This window comes from Meriones unguiculatus, chromosome 21 (genome assembly GCF_030254825.1).
Source record: "Meriones unguiculatus strain TT.TT164.6M chromosome 21, Bangor_MerUng_6.1, whole genome shotgun sequence".
Taxonomy (NCBI): domain Eukaryota; kingdom Metazoa; phylum Chordata; class Mammalia; order Rodentia; family Muridae; genus Meriones; species Meriones unguiculatus.
The window spans coordinates 28,579,585-28,605,357 of record NC_083368.1 but is presented as its reverse complement, the minus strand read 5'-3'; the positions used below and the strand labels follow the sequence as shown (position 1 = coordinate 28,605,357).

The 25,773-nt window shown below is 39.5% G+C and overlaps 1 protein-coding gene across 2 annotated transcripts in view; it reads left to right on the top strand.

Annotated features, from left to right (window-relative positions):
• Positions 1-25,773, top strand: part of Elapor2 (endosome-lysosome associated apoptosis and autophagy regulator family member 2) — a 166,429-nt gene that overhangs the window by 71,496 nt on the left and 69,160 nt on the right. The window contains exons 2-3 of one of the 2 annotated variants that reach the window (XM_021648343.2): positions 6,081-6,201; positions 22,888-23,083. In XM_021648343.2, the coding sequence (XP_021504018.1) occupies positions 6,081-6,201; positions 22,888-23,083 (317 nt within the window). The remainder of the gene's footprint in view (positions 1-6,080; positions 6,202-22,887; positions 23,084-25,773) is intronic. The other variant, XM_060373975.1, reaches the window with a different exon arrangement.

Here is a 25,773-nt window from a genome sequence, read left to right as displayed (position 1 = left end):
CCAGATGTCCCTCAGTTGAGGAATGGGCACAAAAATTGTGGTACATTTACACAATGGAATACTACTCAGCAATTAAAAACAAATCATGAAATTTGCAGGCAAATGGTGAGATCTAGAAAAGATCATTCTGAGTGATGTATCCCAGAAGCAGAAAGACACACATGGTATATACTTACTTATAAGTGGATATTAGACATATAATATAGGAAAATCATGCTAAAATCTGTACACCTAAGGAAGCTAAGCAAGAAGGAGGACCCTGGTTATGATGCTCAATCTTCAGTCAGAAAGGCAAATGAGACGGACATCAGAAGAGGGAGAAAAGAGGGAACAGGACAGGAGCCTATCACAGATGGCCTCAGAAAGATTTCACCAAGCAGGGTTGCTGACCTCGAACTCGTGATCCTCCTGGAAGCTAGGGTCAGATGAAAGGGGAGGAGGTCCTCCCCTATCAGTGGACTTGGAAATGGGTAGGGAGAAGATGAAGGAGGGAGGGTGGGAATGGGAAGGAATGAGGGAGCAGCATACAGCTGGGATACAAAGTTAATAAACTGTAACTAATATTAAAAAAATAAAAATTTAATTAAAAAAACATATGCTGAGATACATAGCTAAACTTTGGGCAGAGTTCAGGGAATCTTATGAAAGAAGGTGTAGACAAAAAGACCTGGATGGAACACAAGCTCTACAAGGAGAACAACAGAACCAAAAAATCTGGGCCCAGGGGTCTATTCTGAGACAGATACTCCAAACAAGGACTGTGCATGGAGATAACTTAGAACTCCTGCTCAGATGTAGCCCAAGGCAGCTCAGTAGCTAAGAAGGTTCCCCAATAATAAGACCAGGGACCATCTCTGACATGAATTCATGGGCTGGCTCTTAGATCACCTCTATTTGAGGGGGAAGTAGTCTTGGCAGGCCACAGAGGAAGACAAGCCAGTCCTGATGAGACCTGATAAACTAGGGTCAGATGGAAGTGGAGGAGGACCTCCCTTATCATTGGACTGGGGGACGGGCATAGGAGAAGAAGAGGGAGGGAGAGTGGGATTGGGAGGGGATGGGGGACAGGGCTACAGCTGGGATATAAGGTGAATAAACTATAATTAATAAAAGAAAAAAAGTTACAAAAAGAGTGCCTGCTTATATGTATGTATACCACGTGGTATGTGTACGCAGGGAGGCTGGAAGAGGGTACTGCATCTCCTGGAACTGAGGATAGACATGGTTGGGAGCTGCCACGTGTGTGCTGGGGGCCAATTTCCGATCCTCTTAAGCGCAGCCCATGCTCTGAACCTTTGAGCCATTTCTCCACTTCACCAGAAATGAAAAAGTGTTTCAAGTGATGAGTATCAGGTAATTCGGGCTCTGGGATGTTCCTCTACATCTGGACATTTATATGCTGGGGTTCTCATTATTCAGTTCTCTGAAGAGAATTTAGGTGGCTATATATCATATTTTCAATAATGTTACTATACCACACTATTTTTTTTTGAGCGTTTGATGGGTGTGAGGAGTGGAGTCTTAAAATTGTTATGAGTTCACATGAAGTGGTCTATTAAATAATTTGAAAGACAATCCATCTGGTTTAGGCTGCAATCGAAATCCCTGAGCACCAAGCTCTTTGCTCTTTGCATGAAATAGATTTGAATCTCAGTATTTTTAAATTATGAAGAAACACATTATAGCTTCCTGCTCGTCAACTCGGCATTTGGTAGCAACAGCACCCGTGGCCCTTTGCAATTGTTGGGTATTGCAGGGGTGGCAGATAGGATAAAATAATCTTAGGCATATTAATGAGCATATGACGTCCAACCCTCGAGTCAGAAAACAGAATCCTGCTTCCTTGTTCTAAGCTCTGTTGTCGTCTCACAACTGGCAGCCCGAATCAGTCAGAGGCCTGCCGGTTTTATTCAAAGGCCTCGCTGCATTTGAAATTCATGTCACACTTCATAGCATCGTTATTTTGCTAGGATGATAAGAAATAATGTAAATTTTACATCTAGAGGCCGCGATATTCTCAGTGGGATGTGGAAATAAGAAAGCTGTATGAATACAAATAGCTGAGAGCCTGAGAAACATTAAAGTCATCATGCAAGTACTTGACCAGCCTGGGCTGTCTTCCACAGAGACCAAAGAGATACTCTCCCAAGGAAAAGGAAAACAATCACAAAAACAAGATTCCTGGACCAGAAATTCTTAGAACAGTAAATGTTCCCTTTCATGACAAAAAAAAGAAAAAATCACATAAATTAAAATTTTTGAGATAAAGCATGGAGGTGATCCTTAAAAGCTGTCACAGGGGGAGAAGGCAGTGTCACCACAAAGCAGGGGATGATCCAGACCCAAGGCCAAGAATGCTAACTTCCAACGCACGCTGGAAAAAGGTGGGAGTGGATGTTCAACCCCAGCTTTCCCAGGGACTGTGACCTGGCAGTCACATCACAGTGTGACAGGAGAGTCCTTTGCTCTGCCTAGGTAAAATCTGCAGAGAGGTGAGAAGCAAGCAGTGACTTTAGTGTTGAGTTCCAGAGGCTCACAAGACAAGTTTCTAGATCCAGAGGCTTATAGCTCTAAGCCTTGGCTAAAAGAGGCTTATGGCTTCAAGCTTTCGGAGCTGGAGGCTTATTGCTCTTCGTGCTCAAGTTGGAATTGAGTCTTCACCTTTTGGTAGCTCTCTTCTAGCCACCATTACCTATAGTGTTCATGGCTTCAGTTCCAGTCTCTAACTCCTAATGAACTCTTGGCTCCTGGAGCCTTAGCATCTCATGGTTTCTGCCTTCAGTTATTCTCTGGAGTTCTTTAGCTGCTCTCTGGAGCTCTTCAGTTGTCTCTTAAAGTTACAGTGTTCAGGGATGCTCAGCTCTTTCTGGATCTCTGGAATTCTTCATCTTCTCCTCACTGCCACTGCTGCTGCCTAGGCTGGAAATCCCTGGAGCCTTGTCTGCTCCTTGGTTATCTACCCAGCATGTTCTTCCTGTGATAAAGGCAAGTATGCAAAGAAGCCATTTAGGAGAAGCTTGTATTGGCCTAGTATTCAATACTAGTGTATAGTTCATAGGAGAGAAGTCTCCCTGAAAAACCCAAAAAGGGTGGAAAACAGCCTGCTTACTTACACAGCCAGAAGAAAGGCACATCAATGCTTGTGCTCAGCTATAATTTTGCTAGTTAAAGCCTTATATAAAGCCCAACCACATAAATCTTGACTAAGGATGGTTAATCAGAAACAGTCTCCTTTCTGTCAATCATGAATATTTTGCTCCATCTCTACTGGAGGTACTCTTGCTGGTCTCCAACTCTCATAGGGCCATGATTGATTAAAAAAAATAACCCTTTCAGAATGGCCAATAGACACTCTGGGGCACGTGTGTAGGGTCATGTGGTGATCACTGGAGTTTGTTAGTTTGGAGTCCTCAATTCAAGAACACAACTCCCACAGGTCAAGAGATAGTGTTTTCTGGAGATAAGTATGAGTGACCATGGCCTAGGAGAAAAGGCTCCCTGACAAACCCCCAAAGGATGGAAAACAACCCGAGGTTACCCCAAGTTCCATGGTGCAGTGTGTTAACAGTTCATGTAGGCTTTTATAGTATCAGAACAAAGAGAAGTCTAAAACAGGGCACTTTCAAGGTTTTTCGGTGGAAACGCTAGACAGTGAGGTTACAGCAAAGGGCCTAATCTCTGCTCTAGGCTTTGGATGCTACATAACAGCATTTTTAGTCTTTTGGTTGACTGGAAACTAGGAGTCTGCATGTAGATTCCAGAGGATTTGCCTAATGATTACCTAAGTGTTGGGTCAGGAAGAAGAAGGTATTAGGTACCTATTAAGGGGTTAAAGACACCTTAAGACAATTTGGCCCTTGAGTTGTAATAGTCAGACCTTTCCACATTCTTATAAAGCTAGAACCATTGTGACTGGGGCAAGACCTCCTGAAGGGGAAGCCGAAACTTCAGCTGTGCTTTCAGTGTTCTTTGCTATGAGAGTGGGGTTCCAAGCAGAGAGCTTGGGACATTGACCCAAAGGTGGGCTAGGCTGTCTGGCTGGCAGCCCCCTGCTTCAGACAGTCTTCACAAAGGGAACAGTTTGGCAGCTCTCATTCAAGTGCTGAGGAGCCATGACAAGGAAAGTTTGTTCATCCACTAAAGAGAAGACTCTATGATATGAAGCGCTGCTTTTATGACATGAAAAATTAACACTCTGAGTGGTACTTAGAAATTTACAACCAACCCATGACCAAGATAGGTAGAGCAACTGTCCATCTGATGTACCTGACTTCGGTCTAACTCATGTTACTGTCCTGGGACTTAATACCTACATAGCTATGGAAAAATTCATTCCTGCTGTGGTGATTATTCCTGCTATCATGTGAAACTACTGAAGAATATATATATATATCCAGACCTGAGGAAGTTCTGCTAAGCAAAAACCTGAAAGTGGTGAGGTAGCTTTGGAACTAATAGAAATTTTGAATATAAAAGTCTCAAGATTGTCTCAAGAAGATTATTGATAGAAATGGCATGTAAAATACTCTCATTGAATGCTCAATAAAAATGGAGTAACACAGTAGACAAAAAGGCCACATTGCCTTACACAATATAAATTGCCATATGTAGGATATTAGAAATAGCAACAGCAATGTTGGTGTCTTAGTTAGGGTTTCTATTGCTTCAAAGAGGCATAATGGCAACTCATAAAGAGAAGCACCCAGTTAGGGCTGGCTTACAGTTCAGAGGTCTAGTCCATTATCATCGTGGTGGGAAACATGGAGGCATTGCAGGCAGACGTGGTGCTGGAGGGGTAGCTGGGAGTTCTGCGTCTGAATCTGCAGGCAGCAGGAAGAGAGAGTGAGCCACCAGGTCTGGCTTGGGCTTCTGAGACCTCAAAGCCCATCCCCAGTGACACACTTCTTTCAACAAAGCAATACTTACTCCCACAAAGCCACACCTCCTAAGAGTGCCTCTCACTATGAGCCTATGGGGCCATTATTTTTCAAACCATCACCGTTGGTGAGGGCTTAAAAGGAAATTAGAAACACTGCATTGAAAATTTGGGGTGGGGGACTGTCAAAAGCGTGCCCTGGTTTATTCTTACTTCTTATAGTTAAAACAAGAAAAAAGTAGGGTTTGGGGGAAGGTGAAGAAGGAATAGATAAATCAAGAGAGCTGTTAGCATAGGAGCCGAGAATTAATGATTTGGGGGAATTCTTAGCACATTCAGATAGTAACAGGTTCTAGAAGAACGGATTGACTATTAAGAAGGAGTGCTGTAAAAAAAAAAAAAAAGACTATCAGCCATGACCTTCCATTCCCAATTTCCCAGTGATGATGTTACCTGATGGTTCTATTCTTGCCTGTCTTTAATATAATAAGGGATACTAACCAGTGGGGAAAGCAGACACTTACCATTCAGAACACTGACTTGCAAAGATGGGGTTATAGACCAGTTGTAGAATGCTTGCCTTGTAGATATGAGGTCCAGTCTCTAGGGTTAGGCTATTGAAATGAAACTGTTATTGTGTAGACTTGGAATTTTTGTCATTTTTGAAATGCTGCTGTAACATTTTGTACTGATTCCTCACTTCAAACATTCTGCTGAGGTAGGTGTGAATTAAGCCTCAGAGAGTGGCTTTAAAAAGTCATGGCAGTTTAGTAGGTTTGAATGATTAGTTTTTATGCCTTCTGTTAAGTTTTAAGCAGAGTGAGAATTAGGTCAATAGAAATGATTGGCTTCTGAAACACTCGAGACAGTGACAACAGTTGACTTCCTCCTGTCATTTTTTCCCCCTTATATCTGTCAATTACTTAGAGCTCAAAAAGTCTACAAGGGAGATATGGGATGTATGCTATAGCACTTTCAGCAGATAGACTGATAGTGTTGAGCACCCTCTTTTCATCAGTTCTTCAGGGCCCACTCCGCATTGCATGGTCCAGTTTTGATTGATGAGTTGATGGTGGGGTGGGAGAGGGATGAGACCCCAGGAGAGGGTACAGTTTAGAAACAGGCCACTTGGGACGATAGAGCGGACTCAGCTCACCAGTCAGAACTGGCTCTAACGAAGGCTTGTCTTTGTGATTGTTTGCAGAAAGATTACCACTTTGAATATACAGAATGTGATAGCACTGGCTCCAGGTGGAGGGTCGCCATTCCGAATTCTGCAGTGGATTGCTCTGGCCTGCCTGACCCAGTGAGAGGCAAAGAATGCAGTATGTTGTGATTTTTTTTTTTGACCATTTGTTTTCCTGATTAACCCAAAAGCTCATCCTATCAGTTCTAGATGCCATCATAATAAAGACAAGAGACCTGACAACAATGCATATGTATTGTCAATATCCAGCAAAACAAAGGAGTCTTTCTTGGAACGTTTTATTAGTACGTTTTTTCAACTTTGTTTGTATGTATCTATTGATGTATACAAGTATGCCTGTAGGTGCAGGTGTGCTACAGTGTGTGTGTGGAGGTCAGGGGGCAACTTGGGAGAATTGGCTCTCTACTGTCACCATGTAGCTCCTGGGGATTGAACTCAGATTGGCAGGCTTGTCAGTAGGTACCATTACTCACTGGGTCTTTCTCAGGACTTTGGGTTTTTGGGTTGAAGTGTTTGATGCAATATGCACAATATTAAAGGATGTTATTTTTAAAAACCTATTCTCTTATTTGAAATTATGGAGAGAAGATTGACAGAACTGATCTTTGAGTTTTAAAAGAATACTCTTTAATTTAATTTTTTATTTGTTATAATTTATTCACTTTGTATCCCAGCTGTAGTCCTCTCCCTCATTTCCTCCCAATCCCACCCTCCCAAGCCCCTTCCCCAGTCCACTGATAGGAAAGATCTTCCTCCCCTTCCATCTGATCCTAGCCTGTCAGGTCTCATCAGGACTGTCTGCATTGTCTTCCTTTGTGGCCTGGTAAGGCTATCCCTACCCCCAACATAAAACCAGACACATTAAACCTGTTAGAAGAAAAAGTGGGGAAGAGCCTTGAACTTGTTGGCACAGGAGACAACTTCCTTAACAGAACACTAACAGCATAGGCTCTAAGATCAACAATCAATAAATGGGACCTCATGAAACTGAAAAGCTTCTGTAAAGCAAAGGACACTTTTGTCAGAACAAAATGACAGCCTGAAGAGTGGGAAAAGATCTTCACTAACCCTATATCTGACAGAGGGCTAATATCCAGAATATATAAAGAACTCAAGAAGTTAAAAAGCAACAAATCAAGTAATCCAATTAAAAAATGGGTTACAGAGCTAAATAGAGAATTCTCACTTTACACCCATCAGAATGACTAAGATCAAAACCTCAAGTGACAACACATGCTAGAGAGGATGTGGAGAAAGTGGAACCCTCCTCTACTGCTGGTGGAAGTATAAACTTGTACAACCACTCTGGAAATCAATCTGGCACTTTCTCAGACAATTAGTAATTAGTAATAGTGCTACCTTAAGATCCAGCTATACCACTCCTAGGCATAGATCCAAAATAATGCTTTTTAATTGAGTAAAACATGCATCACTTAGAATTCCTCTTTAGAGAGAACCTTTTGTCCTGTGGTGGTAGCACATTCCGTTAATCCCAGCACTTGGGAGGCAGAAGCAGACATATCTTTGTGATTCAAGGCAAGCCTAATCTACAGATCAAGTCCCAGGAAATCCAGGGCTACACAGTGAAACCCTGCATTGAAAAACAAACGAGAGAGAGAGAGAGAGAGAGAAAAAAAACCTTTGAGTTAAGTATATTCATATTTTTTTACTTTCATTACTACCCCTGTCCGCAGATCTTTTCTAGCAATGTATTCCATTTTCTTAGCCATAGAAATAGTTATTTTAAGTGAAACTTGTACAGAGACTGTGGAATTGCTAATAATACATTCACTGTCTTGTCTTCTGGCAATTAGAAGGATTGAAATTCAGCCTTCTTAATTAAGACAGAGAGATGCCATCAAATTTGTTTTTATTTATGAATTACCTACTAAATTTCTTTTTTAGTTTGGTAAGTTGGAAGTTTATGCAATGAAATAGATTAACCGTGGCCCTGGGTTCTACAGCTGGCAGAAAAACTATTGATTTTTCTGTGGACTGCCAAAAGCTTTTATAGAAAGTTTCTGTTTCCAAATGAATGAAACGGGTAAGCGAATTATTAAACAGGTGACGGATTCCTTCTTGTTCATACATTTCATCTGTTGCTCACTGGGAAAAGGTACTGGTAGGTACTGTGGAGACTGCAATAGTTCGATGGAAGAAGAAATCAGAAAAAAAATTTGCCATTTTGTTCTTGGTGATTGAATTTTAAATAAATGCATCAAAAACCTGAGAGTCCCCACAATCAGGTGATCTATCGAGAGTCAGGAAAGATAGTGGGATCAATAGAAAAGTAGGTGCCGCCCTGCTGGGGTCTTGACAGTCACTGCCACACAGGACTTGTTCTCAGTGGGGGCAGAATGTGGTTAAAGGGAGGTGGGGCCCAAGAAACAATGGTGCAATTGGCTTATTGTACAATCTGTATTGTATTTTCCAGTACTTTTGTACCCTTGGGGTTATTTCCTTGTTTCCCTGTAGACAGCCTTATTTGGAGAGACTATCCTGAATGCTTACTCTGTGCATAGGAGGTGTGTTAGTCTGAGCTAGCTCTGGCTGTCCAGTTTAAAGTGGACTGTAGTGAAAGACTGTATACCATGGAAATTGGTAGTCATTCCCAATCAGGGCCTTCCTCGCTTAGAAGTCATACTTTTAGTATTTATCAGGATGCTGTGAATCACTAATTTTTGTTACTAGAACCCAATGCTGAGTAGGAGTGGCTGCTACTTGAATGTTGCAGAGACCCTTTTCCAGCAATAACATTCCCCAGGTAAATTTTTGAATTTGCCTGTACATCAAGAAATTTCTCTCCCTGGTGTTGCACTGGACACTGAGATGACCTTGTGGCTCTAGCTCACTCATAGGGAACTTAGCTGCTTCTCCCAAGGCTCTGGTGCTCAGTCTGTTATCTACAGGCATAATCTACCATCAGGTTCTTGCAAGTAGCCTGCCATTCCTGAACTACTGCACTTTTCACCCCAATATTAGAACAAGAGGCTGTGGCCCTTTTTAAACTCCACAGATTCCCCACTGTTGGCTCACTTTCTTCTTTTATCCTTTAGGTTTCTAAAGGTTTTATCCTTTGAGTTTCTAAAGTAGTTCTTAAGCCTTGGAGTTCCTTTGATACTCTTAGATTGTCAAAAATAGTGGTCATCTTTGAGCAATTTCCTACTGTAACCACACAGTCTGGAGACAGGGGCTTTTTGGCTTCAAAGCAAGCCTTAGAAGTGAAGGGTGAGGGCTTGGCTCTCCTGGGAGATGCAATGAAGAAGAGTTCCTTTACCTTTACATATTTTTAGAAAGGTCTGAATCACCGAGAAAGAAATGAACACATCTGTTGCTTTTATATTCTCATTCCTTTTGGTGGGGGAGAGCATACCTCATTTACTGCCCACCCCTTCAAGCTTTTCCAAACCTGTAATTTCAAGAGCAATTTCAAAGCCTTAAATATATTATTTTCTAATTGAGGATGACTATTTCAATTCAAGATGACTATTCAACATTTAGGATGTTGTAGCCGGATTTTTACTTCTTTCTTCAACCATTCTCCACACCTTTTTTCGTACCCTTTCAATTGCCTAACACTAGATATGAAAGGAAAAAAAAAGGATAGAGAGATCACTGAATAAATAAGGGCTTGGAAAGGGGGAGTCATTATTATTATTAGACTACTTCCTGCTGATTAGGGCCATCAAGCTCCTTGGGGCAAGTTTGAAGAAATCAGGATATCTGATTTCTTCTTGTTGTTTCTTCTTTGCAAATGACGACTTACCAAACTTCAACCAACAGTAACCAACTGAACTAAACAACAACAGCCCACCAACAATCCACCAACAACCACTGATTTCCCCTATCAGGGTTCTAGCATTTATATACCCCCTGAAAAGTACCTAGAATTTCAAATGTCACACAACTGCAGAAACTATCTTCAGTAGGCAAAACCACCCCTCTGCTAGAGCACAAGGCAAATCATAGTCAGCTGCTGTGAAACAGCTCCATATCCCCACACCTGAGATTTAAATCAAAATGCATTCCTATAATATTTCTGTATTTTTAAAGAAACCAAAATTCCAAAATTCTTACTATAGAATGTAATAACCAGATCAATTTTGTCTTGTGAACTTTGTTTAATCTTGTGCTTCAGTATCAATATTGTAAGACAATGACACATGGAACATATGTTATGCAAAAGTATACATGAAAATATGTATGGAAAAATGAATCTATAAGTAATAAATGTGTGCGAAGATTTACACTTGTATTTCTCATAGAAGAGCCAAGGAATTAATGTAGCTTTAATGAGATAAATTTTATACAAGACACATACATACATTTATATTTGATCTTTCAATGCTTGGTTGTAAGTTAATCCTCATTTTACTTGGATCAGTAAGCTCTATGCTCAGATTAGTTTTACAAGGCTTTGGGTACATACCTTTCTCATGTTTCTCTGAAATCTTTTTTATGACCCATATCTAATTGCTCTTGAGAAATACACAGTTATATTAGACAGATGTACTTACTGGTAGAGGCAAAGAAAAAATTATATGTGCATGTGTGGAAAAAAAACAGAGAGATAGGTGGCAACATAATTATGAGTCAATACAACAGGAAGATGGAAAAATTATAAATGTATTCAACATCAGAACTCCTAAGTAAATAAAGCAAACATTGACACATTTGAAGAGATAAATACAAGCAATACAGTAATATTAGGAGATTTCTGTATCCCATTTATAATAATGAAAGAGTACCCTAAAAGGAAACCACTAGTGAAATGTAGATTTGAACAGTCTTTAGGCTAGATGTTTAACAGATATTTGTAGAGTGTTCTATTCAATTGCATCAAGATACACATTCTTCTCAGGTACACTTTGAATATTTGGCGGAAATGCTCACAAGCTAAGTTGCATAACACATATTTTTTTAATTTTAATTTTAATTTTGTTACATTTTATTCATTATATAACCTGATTGAAGCCCCCTCTCTTTACTCTCCCCAGTCCCACCCTTTCTCCTTCTTCCCCCCATCCCCTTCCTGATGAGACTTGTCAAAACACATATTTTTAAAAATCAATAAACTTTATTATGAAAATCTTGCAAATAAATACAAAACAAACAAACAAAAATCCTGAACAGATCCAAACTTTATTCAACTCAACAAACTTGTGTATAGTCAGTATATGCATTTGGAATGGAATCTGTTGAAAAGATTGAAAGCTTTTCAAGTATCTTTTCTAACTGTGATGGAATGAAATCAAAACCAAACGGAAGATGTGTAAACATAGGCAACCTGAATGGTTCTGCGGTTCTGGTCAGAGCCCTTGACAGGCACAACCAGCTGAGACTCTGGAAAGTATGGAGAATTATGAATTCCTGTAGTCCTGACCCTCCAGGGCAGGAACATGACAAGATTCAAACAGCATATGGCTGCAGGGCCCCAGGTGCCTCTTCATGTTCAGGATGACAAAAACTGATGAAATGGCTCATTTGGGCTTGAAGAGAGTGTCAAAGATGTTTGGGCAAAGATGTTTGAACTTACTGGAAAGAGGATCCCACTACTATTCATTTATCCTTTGATGCTGGAGAACTGGGGTCCATGACTTATCTTGGGACCCTTGAGTGCCAAAAATGCACAATATGGCAAGGCAGTCTTGTCAATAAAGTATTAGAAAAGAGGGTATCCACATGGAAAAGGAAAAAAAAGGACCTTTACTGTACATGATATTCAGAATAAACTACAAGAAAAACAAAGAGGAGTGAGCATGTATTCTTGGGCTGAAGAGGAATTACTTGGCATTTGACCCCAAAGTTCAGGGGCAAACCAAAAAGTGGGCAAATGGTATCATAACAAACTAAAGAATATCACAGTTCAGGGTACATCAGGTCAGAGGCAACCTACAGAATGGGAAAAATGTTTACAAGGCTAATGGAGGGTTAATAATATCAAATAAACAGGAAACTAGAACATCCAATATCAAAACAAAATAAGCACAAAGATAAAAATGTTAGAAAATGGCCTGACTATCTACAAATATATCCCTCAAAAGGCCATATAAATGGCTAACAAGTATATTAAAAAGTCTATCATCTCTAGTATTAGAGAAATGCAGTTAAAGCCACAGTGAACATGTCACTCATACATTTCAAAATGGCTATTATCAGTCAATTAAAGATAAATGCAAAAGTTATGGAGAAAAATGGACCCTTGTGTACTGTTGGCATGAATGTAAATTAGTACAGCAATTAAGAAAAGTAATATTGGGTGGTTTCTTACTCAACAGTGAAGAAGGAAAATAGATGGAATTGGGTAGCATCATGTTAAATGATACAAGTTGCACTGAGAAAAACCAGGATCATGTGCTTTCTCTCAGATGTAGAACACTAAGGGACAAGAGATGAGGAACAGGCAAGTGTTAGTAATGGAGAGATAAACTTGATCAGGGTCCTTTGTATATTGTTAGGAAAATGTCACAGCGAAGCCTACCATTTTGTATAATTAATACATACTAAAATTTCTAAAATCCTGAAGGTAGAATTGTCATGCGATACAGCAATCTCAGTTCTGGGAACATCGCCCTTAGGATCTGGAAATCAGTATGTCAAAGGCTACCTGGTTAGTGGTGTTTGTTGTGCCATGATTGCTAAGCTATAGAATCAGTTTAATTATCCATCTAAGAATGAATGGAAGGGCTAGAGAGATAGCTCAACAGTCAAGAGTGCTTGTTCTGCTGTCACGATGGCTGGAGTTTAAATATCACCACTGATAAAACAAGCCAGTGTCCAGTAGGGCAAGGGCATGAGAATCTCAGCACCTAATTGTGATAGCACAAGTCCCAGGTTCAGAGAGATGCTTGCCTCAAAGAAGAAGCGGAGACTGAAAGAAGACAACTCATGCCCTCATCTAGCCTCCATGAATGAATAAAGACATACATACCCACACATATATGTGCATATTCATCCATACAGAAACGTGCACATTTATACATACACACATAAACACATTTATATTCGCGTTTATATAAATATATACATAATGAATGGAGGGTTAGGTATGATACCACGATACCAATACTTCAGAGGCTGAGGCAAAAAGATCTCCGTGAATTTGAAGCTAGTCTGGATTACATAAACATTCCTGGGCAGCCTAGGCTACAGAGTAAGATCCTGTTTCAAAAAAATAAATTAAAGAGTAGATAAAGAAAATATAAATACTGTATACAGTGGAATACTATACTGTCTCTAAAAAGTTAAGAATTATGTAGTTTTTAAAAGTGTGGATGATTCTGTAAGTCATACTCAGTGAAACACTAAGGACGCTACAGAAGCAAAAAGACAAACACTGAGTTCTCACTTGTGAAATCTAAGCCAACTGAACTCACAGAGCAGACAGCAGAATGGGAATGTTAATAAAATGCATACATTTCATTAAGTCAGGAGGAATAAACAACAATTATTCTGAGTGAGAGGTAATGTTAATTAGCTTGATTCAATATTTTGCTTGGAACGTGTACATCACAGCATCACTTTCTATACCATATATATGATATATATATACACACACACAAACACACACACACACAATTATGTTTTGCCAATATCCATTAAAATATTAGAGAAAAAAAACATCATCACACTTGACTAACACAGTAAATGTTACAGGAAGTTAGTTATGTTATAATTTAGTTCATTTCATGTCATTTCTTTGTAACTTTTTATTGCAGTACATTTGCACTGGTGTCTTGACAATGGCCTCTTACAGCTGACAGCTTAACCTCAATTCTAACCTGTTTGTTCCTGAGAAAACTACTTATTCCACAATTTTTATTGAGCTTTAATTCATGCAACGAAGAAACATTTATTATATATCCTTTATGCTTGCTGAGAAGAATGATATAAAAGTGAAAGTATTCATGCTTTGAGAGACTTTCATTTCAGCAAGGGAGAGGTAAATACAGCCACCACAGGGAAGGTGGGAAGGGCACGGTACCTGTGTTATTCAGAATGACCTCACCAAGAAGACAGGGTATTCAGATGGAGTCATATGCCTCACACTGAAGCAGATGTAAGCTTGAAGTTCAGAATCATCAGTTACCAGATGAGCAACCTTGGGAAACTATTAACCTCTCATTGGTTCATGTGGGGAAAACATTTGTCCTGATTTAGTGCTATACTGGGATTTAAGCTCCGTACATAGACCTTTGAAGTAGAATCTGAGGTTTTTCATCTTGATGACGTAAAGTAGCATGCTGGGGCGTAGGAATACATGCTGAGTGGAATGGGCCTAGATTTTCCTGGGTCTTTCGTGAGGGCTGCATGGCTAGCTTTCAAGGGAATTGTGGGTAAGGCACAGGTTCTGGTAAATGCCGCAGCCTTCTCTTGGGTCATGCCAAGGACGGTGGACTTCCATTTGAAGTCAGCCACAGGTTCAAGGGGTTATGAGCTGAAAAATAAAATCTGTTTTGCCTGGAGTCATAATTATGCAGTACAGTTTAGTAGGAATAAGTAGTCAAAGTACTCAGAATAAATGATCTTTGTTGTATGAAAGGCACAAATATAAATGCTAGAAGTGTTTGACTTAAATTATTTAGGAAACTTCTCTTGCGTCTTCTGAAACTTTTTAACAGAAGAGCGGAAATGAACCCTGGAGACACAGTTAGGTCACAGTCAGAACTGAGATTGGATGTCAGACAGTTGGGGTTCTAGATTATCTTTTATTTTTAATTCTTAAAGAATTTATTAAAATTTATTCTGATCATATTCTTTCATCTTCCCCAACTCCTTTGAGATCTCTCTATCTGCCTACCCAGTCAACTTCATGTTTATTCTTTCTCAAAAAAGGAAAAAAAATCAGCAAAAACAAAAAAAGAAAATCAAAACAGTTAAAGAAAAAGAAAATCCATAAGACAAAATACCAAAAAAAGTACATGTACACACACACACACACACACACACACACACACACACTGTCCATTTTGTGTTGGCCAAACCCTGGAATGTGATTGATTTATCTTTATCAAATCCCTCCTCTCAAGGCTCAGGACTCTCTGTTGGAAGGTAGAGATAGAAAGATTGTAAGAGTAAAGGGTGGATAACTCCAAGAAAATGGCCTCATTTAGACACAACAGGACTGATTAACATATGAACTCAAGAGACTGTGACAGCATACACAAGACCTACACAGGTTCAAACCAGACAAAAATCTCAGCACTGAGAACATGTTTTGTTTTGTTTTTCAAGACAGGGTTCCTCTCGGTAGCCTTGGCTGTCCTGGAACTCATTCTGCAGACTAGGCTGGCCTCCCAAGTGCTGGGATTAAAGGTGTGTACCACCACTGCCCAGATGAGATCATCTTGCCATCATGTTGCTACCCCCTTGGAACATGGCACAATGCACTTCAGACGAATGTCCATCCCTCTTTGAGGAGTAATGGCTTTCCTAATGTCTACCTCTTGGTAAAAATTGATATACAGGATAGACATGGTGGAATTTTTAGAAGATTAGATCTAAAGGCTTGGATGTATTTTTTTTTGTGGTCATTTAAGTTGGCTAAACATCTCTGTAGACTTTTTATTTGTATGAATTTTCTGGAGTAGTCTAGCATGTAGAACTTTGAGAAAGTTTATTGTAATGACCTCACGTAATAGAGACGCTAGTTTGTGTCTAGCATACCAGTGCTTTTATATGTGCTGTGTGCTTTCCTCATTTAACAAATATTAAAAATTAGGCAGTTTTCATTTACAGAAAGTCTTCATTTAGAATTCCCCTTTCTGCAATGTAGACTAGGGCTGTTGAAAAACAGCTGAAAATCCTCTCACGACTCTTAAGTTTCTAGAATCCTACAGTCCTCTGCCAACTGAATCACTTTTGTGTCCCTAACTCACAGTCTCACAGGATTCATAGGATATTGGACATATGTAATAAGATTTGTAAGAATTCATTTGGTGTGCACCAAGATAAGATCACTTTGTTCTTGGCAGGCTTGGTGTAGGAATGCTGATGTGCATTTCTAGGTGGGACTCAGCAGCCCACAAGTGGCAGGCAAGAGGCTGGAGTGCATGGCAGCCTCAAGAGAGAAGATAAAAAACCAAACAAAACTTCTGATAACAGCTAGAAGCAGGCCCATGGCAATAGTGGTGTTTGATGGGGGCTGTGGTTAAGGGAGCTTGTCTGAAGAAAAGGTTTCCTATGGAGGGTAGGCAACTCAGCTCTCAAGACTGCAGTAAGGTTGGAAATGTTCTCAGGAAGTAGGGGATGATGGGTACTTTCTAATGATGAGAAGTGCTAAGAGCCCAAGTGTTAGGGCATAACCAGAAGTTGAGAAAAACAATTTCAGAGATGTGTTGTTTTGCTCTGTTTGGTGACTCATCAAGGACTCATAAAGGTTCTTCCTGTAACCTTTGCTATTCTCTTTCTTTTCCCCCACGCTGTCTCCTCCCTCCCTCCTTCCTGTCTATTTCTCTTCTTCTGAACCTCAGGTCATCTTGTTCTCAATGAACTGAGACTTTCTCCCTTTCTGATAAACCACAGCAGCAATAAATTTGTGGTTTTCATTGTCTTTTAAAGATGAAAACTACCTTTGCTTAGCTTAAAAAGGACAAAATCTTTTTTATATATTCTGCTAATTTAATGATGCTTGTTTTTTGTTTTACATCACTCTGTTTTCCTGTTTTTCTGATTGGTCTTGTAGTTCATGAATTATGCCTGACTTGACCATATAAGGATGTGTGAAAGAAAGGATACTGTGAGAATCAATTTTCAGATGCTAAGAGGCACTGCTTTCACGAAATGCTCTTTAGCATGGCAGTTGAAAGATCAGCCAGAATTGGTTTTATTAATGTCCCTTTGTGGATCTCTTGACTAACTTTTATTTTGTATACCGAGGAGTGAAAATATTTATTTATTCTCTAAGAAGTTCACAACCGAAAACTTAGAAATTGCAGCTGTGTGATCCACACTTTCTCTTACTGGAAAGCTGGATTTTATTATTGCTAGGATTTGACTTTGAAAGTCCAGTTCTGGTCATTTAACCATGCAGCTTCTGTTTGCACATAATTACTTCAAGTAGTTTTATGGCCATGGTAGACCTAGAATTAATGTATTTTGACTTTCAGGGCAAAGCTTTCCCTGTTGCTCTCCTTTTTACTTTACATGGAAGCAGTAGTTCCACTGTAGTAAATTCTTCTAGCTTCATGGCCCCAAACTTCAGAGCTTGTAAAGCAGTTCACAGACTCTGTTGGATAGCGTCAGCAGAGATGTTCAGAGACATGCAGATGCGAAGCCACAAGGACAGCCATGAGATCGCAAAAGTCCTTTAGTTATCTTGATAGAAGATGATTGTTTAAGTATCATAGATTCATTTTTTTTCCTATGGTCAAATCAGGCCTCAGAACCAATAACTTACAAATTATAGTGGAATACTAATCTAATGAAGCTTGTTAGTGTTTGCACATTTGTTCTTAGGCGAACCAATACTACTCACAGAATTTGGATAAGTTATCTTACATGATTCTCATTCTGCCTTAGATTGAACATGACAGGCAACTGACAATCGCTGGCAGCCCTCCTTGGAGGAAAATGTCTTCTTTGAGATAAGTGAGCCGTTGTTAGTTAAAAGGAACAAGTGTTCCCTCTAAGCCAAGGGAATCTGGCCGCCCGTGAATCAGAGAAGTGGCAAGAAATGGCCTGTTTAAATGTAATGATTTGGCTTCCTTCTGTCTCATTTTCATTTTTGCAGAATAAGAAAGATCATTTTTTTTTTTCTGCTTGGGAATTGCACAGATTAGATTTGAAAGGGAGACTATGGAAGTGCTGTCCTCATCACTGGCTCTGAGGACAGAGAGAAGCAGGGCATGCTGGGCTGAGAATGCTGTTCTTTTTCTCCCAGACACCCCACCCTCTTTTTAATTTTCTAGGAGGATTTTGATTATAAGCAACTACCAGAGAAGCGAAGTGTACTCTTAGATCCTGTACCCAGTCGCCATGTCCCAGCTTCAGCCCTTTATCTGTAGTGACCATTATTAGCAGTGGCAAAGGGAGAGCGATAATACCAGCGGTATTTATCTTAGTAAACGGGGCTAATCAATTGAAGAAAGGTACTATCCTAGTGCTTCTTGATTCTAGGTTCAACATTTCCCCATAAATATATAATTACCTGTGTTTAGATATTAACGTAGTCTGACAAATGAGATGGGCTTCGTAATGAGTTTAAGCTCTGAGAGATGAGGTAGCTATAACTGCTTTTGAGGAACGCTAGGCTAGAATAGCAGCTTTGTGAGCACAGAGGCAGAATTAATTCTTTCTTCTTATTTGCTGCCACATGCCTGATGCCTAATTTTTGACTGTCAAAATGTAAGTACTAAAAAGTACTGCTGCTTAAATTTATATTATTATTATTTATATTACTATATTAAATTATGTCCAAGCAGTGAAAAACTATAATAAGATTACATAGTGAGATATAATCTCACTAAACAAGCAAACTGGAAATTCTTTTATGGCTACTCTTACTGCTGTTTGTGGTCCAGAAAACACATTTTAGTAATGAAATAATTGGAATGAAAATAGCAAAAATAAATAAATTATGAGTACATGTAATTTATAGCCATAGTCTTTTAAAGCATGAGGTCTCTAGATGGAGGAAAAAGTAAAACCAAGAGTTGCTGTGATAAAAAGATTAAAAATAGACTTTTTATTGATAGACATAAATCAGAGGATAGTCAGCATAAAAGCAATTCAATTTAATAACTGTTCCTTGGTGCATTATACTTGCATAATTACCGTAGTGTCTTGACTTTCTATATCATGCTCTATTTCCCACGGAGACTTTAGTTTTTCTAGTCTCTTACTGAGTTCCCAAGCAGATCTATGAAGAGGATGGAATGTTCTTGATGGAATGTAAAAGAATAGGAACTTACAGGGTCAAGAAAGCTGCCCATGGCTTTGTTGTTTGGTGACATATGAATACAGCATCTTCCATATCTGCTTCTTGTGTATTTGGGTCCTTTCAGATACACAGCTGTACAATAAATGTCAGGAAAGCAGAGGCAGAGAGATGAGAAAGAGAGTGGTGAGTGAGTGTATGACTTCTTGCTTAAGCATGGACTTTAGGGGCTTGAGTTTCAAATATCTCTCTTCCAGTTGCTGCTGTGATAAAGTACTATGAAATCCCAGACTGAGACTGCTGCTACCTAATGGCAGCTTTAGACAAGAAGGTCTGTCTGTCTGTCTGTCTGTCTGTCTGTCTGTCTGTCTGTTTGTTCCTCCCTTCCTTCCCCCAACCCCTTTCTGCTTTCTATTCTTCTCAGTGTGACTGAATTCTGAAGTTCCTAGCAGATTAGCCAAGAGCAGTTCTGAGTGTAACAGTAAGCATTCTCCCAGTTATTGGCCACCATGATGTGATGAAATCTGTTCTGCCATGCTCTCCCTACCACGATGGACCAACTTGAGAAAGTGAGCCATAATTAATCCATGTTTTTTTAAAATTTGTTTTGCTTAAGTATTTTGCCCAAGCAGTGAAAAACTAATATAGTCCCTTTTCCAAAACTCTAGAGTTTGCTAATTGTCAGTTCGATTCAGTTGTAGGATTGCAAGGTTGTTGAAAGAAGCTAGTTTTTACTTTAGAAATGACCAATTAATTAAGATGAAATATAGCTAATCCAAACAACAGCTAATATCCAGAAAAAAATTCTACCATCCTGCCTAATTAAAGTCTGTTATACTAACTAATCAACTAATTAAAGTCTGTTATACTAACAGACAAATACGCAACAACAACAAAACCAAGAATGTAGTCACTGGAACTGTGGACCACAGAATTCAATTAAAGCCTGAATGCCAAGGTCAGTGTTGAAAGAGAAAGTGAATGAGACTTTGCAATTATCAGAAAAGCAGATGCCGTGGCTGCTAGCAGAGGTAGGCATTGCTAACTCTCAGTACAATCGTGTGAAATCAATTAAATTTTAATCAGAATGTGTAGTTCTTCCTTTGATATGCGCCTGCCAGGATGAAAAAAAAAAGACTGAAGAGAAACAAATGATTAAAAGACGAAAGACTTTGGGACACTTTCGCTTTCCTGTAAAGGCCCCATACCCATTGAACTTGGAGTGCACAGCAGTTTTGTAGAGAAAAGGCATCATCGAACTGGTAGCAGTGTTATTATTTTCAGGTTCCTGATAGGAGTAGGGTCTGATACAATTATTTGTAGCATGTGCCAGGGATATTGAACAATGCTCCATGCACCTGTTAACACATTTTTCTGAGATGAATATTACTTTTTATCTTCCATCCATGAACAAAGCTATTAGACTTATAGAAGTTAGGAGTTTGCAAAATAGTTCTCAAATGAATGTTTTAGGTTTACCATATGAAAAGTTCTACAACAAACATGAGAGGGAGAAATAATTATTGTTTTATGGTGCAGATGTTTTATGGTGTGAAAGATGGTATCGAATTAGTTAAAATTGCTTCTCCTTTGGTCACTGTTATTGTTTGACGTGCTCTTTCTTTAAGGTAGGTTAGTGCTTTTAGAACCAAGCAAGCTAGATTCTAAATATTATTTGGCAGTCTGCTGATTAGGTAGCTGGGTAATCAGGGTATTTAAATGTTCTGTGGCTCAGTTTCTTACTTGGCGTATGTACATAATAGCTTCCTCCTTCATGAGTCTACTACAAATACAGTCAATATTCATGATTTATGGGTTCTATGTTTACATAGTTGATTTATGACCCTCAAACCCATACACTTAGTGCTTTCACAATAATTTACAAGCCTAATGTACTAGTTTTAGTTTTTTGTTTTTTGGTTTTTTTTGGTTAACTAGGAACAAGCTAGAGTCATCTGTGAGGAGGAGACCTCAAATAAGGAATTGCTTTCGTCAGATTGGACTGTAGGCATTATGGGACATTTATTATTATTATTATTGATTAATGTGAAAGAACCCAGTCCACTGTGGGTTCTGCCATCCCTGGGCTGGTGGTCCTGGGTTCTATAAGGAAGCAAACTAAGCAAGCCATAGAGAGCAAGCCAGTAAGCAGCAATCCTCCATGGTCTCTGATTCAGTTCCTGCCTCCATGTTTCTGGCTTGGGATCCTTCCCTAACTTCCCGTCATGATGGACTATAAACTGTAAGGTGAAATAAAACATCTTCATTAACTGCCAATCAATTTAAAAGACCAATTTTTGATTTCAGAGTAAGCTGCCTTCCAAGATAATTTTTAATGCTGCTTTATTGCTTGTGACATTGGTTATCATATTAGAGGACTGTTATTTGAATCTGAGCTTACTAGAAGGTCTTCAACTCACTGAAACTAAAAGAAACTGTTTTCCATAACCCTGTTTCTTCGCTGGTTGTTCTCATCCTGACAATAGCAGCCCACGGTGAGCGTGTGTTGTGTGACATGCTAGTTCTGGTGACTACTCTGTGCTACATTTCATTTCCTTAACTCTGTGAGGTATTAAAATATAAGGTAGGTGCTGGGGTCGCTCTCTCAGAAACAAATGCCTGAAGAGACCAGTATCACAAGATTAAGAAAAGGTATTACAGCCTTGTTCCAAGATGGTCTTCCTTCCTCTTCTCCAGGATAATTTTGGTCTCATAGTTAATATGCAGTATTTTCTGCCTGGCCTTTGCTGATATTCTGTTGTTTTACTGACTTCAGGGTGTTGGTTTAATGTTAAAAGTTCACTGAACAGCACTGTGAAGCTTTTCTAAAGAGAATCATTATTACTTTAGTGGACAAGTAGGTGGATGAGTGTGGGTTTGAGCTCTAGTTCCTTAATTAGTTTTTTTTTCAAAGACAGCTTGTTTTTATTTCTGATTAATTCCTCCACTGTGTTAAAAGGGGGACATGCCTGCCTTCGAGGCTTTGCTGCCTCACTGGGCTAGGAGATTTCTTTTCATCTGCTAATTTAGACATTTTATTTTGTTCTTAGTTCTTTAATGTCCCGATTAAGGGATTAGATAGCCCCTTTCTAGGCTTGAGCTCTAATTCCACCCCTCACAGGGCCATGTACTTTGGACATGTTGATTTGCATTTGTTGAATGAATGAATAATGACTTAGCAGCAGACCCACTGGCTTAATGGAGCTCCTAAAAAGGCAGAGAACTTGGCATCATACACGGATGGAGCTGGTGTAAATGTACAGGTTGCCATTGTGAATAGTGAAATGTAGAAGATGATGAAAAGGCTTCTGAGTGGAGATAGCTTTTTTACTTAGCTACCTCACTGCTCTCCCGTATGCCCTTCCTAATTCGCTCTTCACTGGATCAGCATTGCATCTGGGCTTAGCATATGCTACACACAACTAGGAATGTCAAAATAATGACCCTTGTTTCTGTGGAGAACAAGCAGAATGTCCCTTCTTCAGTAGGCTCTCTGTGTACCTTAGCAGAGGTGCTGAGGGGGTTAGGCTGTTAGGCCATAGAAGGGGGGCCACAGATGACTATCTGGGATGAGTGGGGTGGGGTGATCTGTCATGAAGATGTTCATTTTTACATAGGAACTGGAGTTGTCCAGATATAGAAGGTCATTTGTCCAACAGGTCTGGAAAGAAAAGCCACAGTATAAGACGAGAAGATTAATATGCATTTTGTTTGATCCAAAGAGGATGGAGCAAAGTTGAATAGTGTAAAAGTAGGTTGAGGCAGATTGTGAAATACAAAGAGCAACAGTGATGAAGACACTGGAAGGCTTTACTTAGGGTCGGATATGATCCGAATTTTATACAAAATAATTCTGCAGACAGTCTGAAGGAGAGACAGTTAATGGAAGAGGCCAATGATAATGGCTTTTTCTCTTCTGCTTTACAGCTTTCTCCTGTGCTTCTGGAGAGTATCTAGAAATGAAGAACCAGGTATGCAGCAAGTGTGCTGAAGGCACCTACTCCCTGGGCAGTGGCATCAAATTTGATGAATGGGATGAGTTGCCGGCAGGATTTTCCAACGTTGCAACATTTATGGACACTGTGGTGGGCCCTTCTGACAACAGGCCAGATGGCTGTAACAAGTAAGACCCCAAAGGAACCCTTGGACTTTGGAGATTTGACAAAAGTGTAGTTGAGGAGAGTTTAGTACTGATGAGGATTTCAGATGAGTTCGGGAGAAAGGATTGTAAATTTTTTAGAGGATTTCATAAATGAGAACTGTATTTACATAATTTCTAACCCCTGATCCTCCCTCTAATTCCACCTGTGTCCCCCTAACCCCTTTAAATTTCTTGACCTCTTTTTCTTTAATAAATAAATCTCTGTGGGGAGATTTATATGTCTGTAATTATATATATAATATATATTATATATGCTGAGTCTATTTATCATTGTTCAAATGTGTGTGTGTTTTAGAACTGAACATTTAGGATTGGAGAGTTTAATGGTGCTCATCCTTAAGAAAGACTGACTTTCCTTCTTTGAGCAGTCATTAATTTCCTATAGTTCTTTATCTAGGAATGGGGTATTGAGAGATTTCTCTCATCCACACTGTCATGTTAATTGGTGTTTTTTTTTTTTTTTGTCATGGTGCAGATATTGTATAGGCAATCATATTGTTGAGATTTTGTGGGTATAGCTACCCTTTCATATATTGAAGATGCTTCTACTGTTCAGCAGATGTCCTGGTTTTCTGGTTCTTAAGATCTTTCCACTGTCTTCAGCAATGTATATGCACTTAAAACACACACACACACACACACACACACACACACACACACACACACACACTCTTAATGAAGTCACATCACTTGGGTTATAACGCTCCCTACCTTCAAGAGCTGTAGACATCTAATAAACACCCAGGTATGGAAATTTGCCCCTTGATATTTTTTGGGGGGGTCAGTGGAGTCCAAGAGACCCCTCCTCATCAAATTTAGGCTGTTATCATCGTTGTCCTCGGTTGCTTCCCAAAACCTGAAGGTAAGATTTGATTGCTGAAGACACAACGTACTTTAGCCCTGGAGGAATTGAGCTGGCACTGACCAGGAAACTTCTTGCCGAGGACAAGCTTTCATAGTATCTGAAGGAGCTATGCAAGCTGACAATAGAGGAAAGCGATCAGCAGTCTGCTCAGCTGTCAAACCTATTAACTACAACAGTGACTAGCATGGCAAGACAGTTCAACAGTGTCATAGTGGCACTTGTATCTTACCATCAGCAGCTATCTAATTGGGCTCAGGCCTTGCTTGGTAGAAGGGAATTTGTGCCTCCGGGTGGAAGTAGCCTATTCGTGATTGATGAGGTCATGGTCCCCAGAGGAGAACCTATTACTGCCACTTTCCTAAACCAGTATAATTTCTAACCATATTCTTTTTTTTAATTTTATTTTTTTCTTATCAGTTACATTTTATTAACTTTGTATCCCAGCCGTGTCCCATTCCCTCATTCCCTCCCAGCTAACCATATTCTAAACACTTATACTTATATCTGTGGATAAATTTAGGTTCCACCTTTTATCCAAGAAGCTTTTTTAAAGATTGTCTATGAAACCATTACAGTCAGTTGATATCATTCTAACAGAAGCCCTATACCTAAGGCTCAGGGAACATCTCAGAAGAGGAGTATTTCTTAGACAGTCACTACAAAGAACGTAGCTAATTTTAATCAGAAAATAATTGGTCTCACAATATAGTAGATACTGTGTGCAGAATGCAGTAGAGCTATTAGAAAAAACGAGCTTATTGTCCTATATTTATAGTCAAACCTAAGGCAGTAGTGTTTTTACTAACCACTCTCCTTTTTTAAAGAAAAAATTCACGTTTATTTTTTTTTCTTTTCTTTGAATGCTTGGCCTTTATTTAGACCTTGATTATTTTCTAGAAGAGTGGGTTGTGAATCCAAGGTGGAAAGGTCCTTTGCTTAATTGCTAAGTGATCATTGGCTTTGCCTATGGCAGCACTGGAGAAATGTTAAATTGTCTTAGAGAAAAAGAGAATTTATTTATTTATTTATTTATTTACTTGTGTTTTCTGTTCTCTGTATTGACTATGCAGCATTTCCTGTAATGTGGCGAAAATTAAACCTGAGGTGGTAAAATCGGTAGCCTCTGGCTGCTTTCTGACAAGAATGCTCCACCAGGAACCCAATGTCTTTATCATTATTTAGCTGAGCAAATAGATGTGTTTCCTCTCCTAGGCTCTCTCAGCTGAATGGCAATGATTTATTTTTCTCTTTGGAGAATGAGATAGTTCTAAGTGTGTGTGTGTGTGTGTGTGTGTGTGTATTTTATGCATTTTTATTTTTACAGTACCTGAGACTGAGGGACTTTTATTGAGATTTATTTAGCTTAGTTCTGCAAACCCAAGAGCATCGTGTTGACATCTGGTGAGAGCTTCATATAGCTCCAAATCATCGTTGAAAATGAAGGTACAGTCCGGCATGTGCGAAGAGAGAAATGTTCAGTGAGAAAGGTATTAATCCTTTTCTGAGGTCTCAGCTCCCCTGACTCTACACGGCTTTTCGTGAAAAGATCCATAGGAACAACGAAAGAGAGGAAAGACTTGTTTTGTTCATGGCTTTAGTACACACTATGGGGTTTGGGGGTGGGAGAGCACAGCTGTTCAACTCACAGCAGACAGCAAGCAGAACAGAAAGGATCAGCCACAAATAGGAGCCAGGACAAGAGCATGCCCTCAGTGACCACGAGCCACTCTGGTCTACCATCCAACCTTCTCTACCTCTCAGCAATCTGTTCAGAATTTGAATCCGT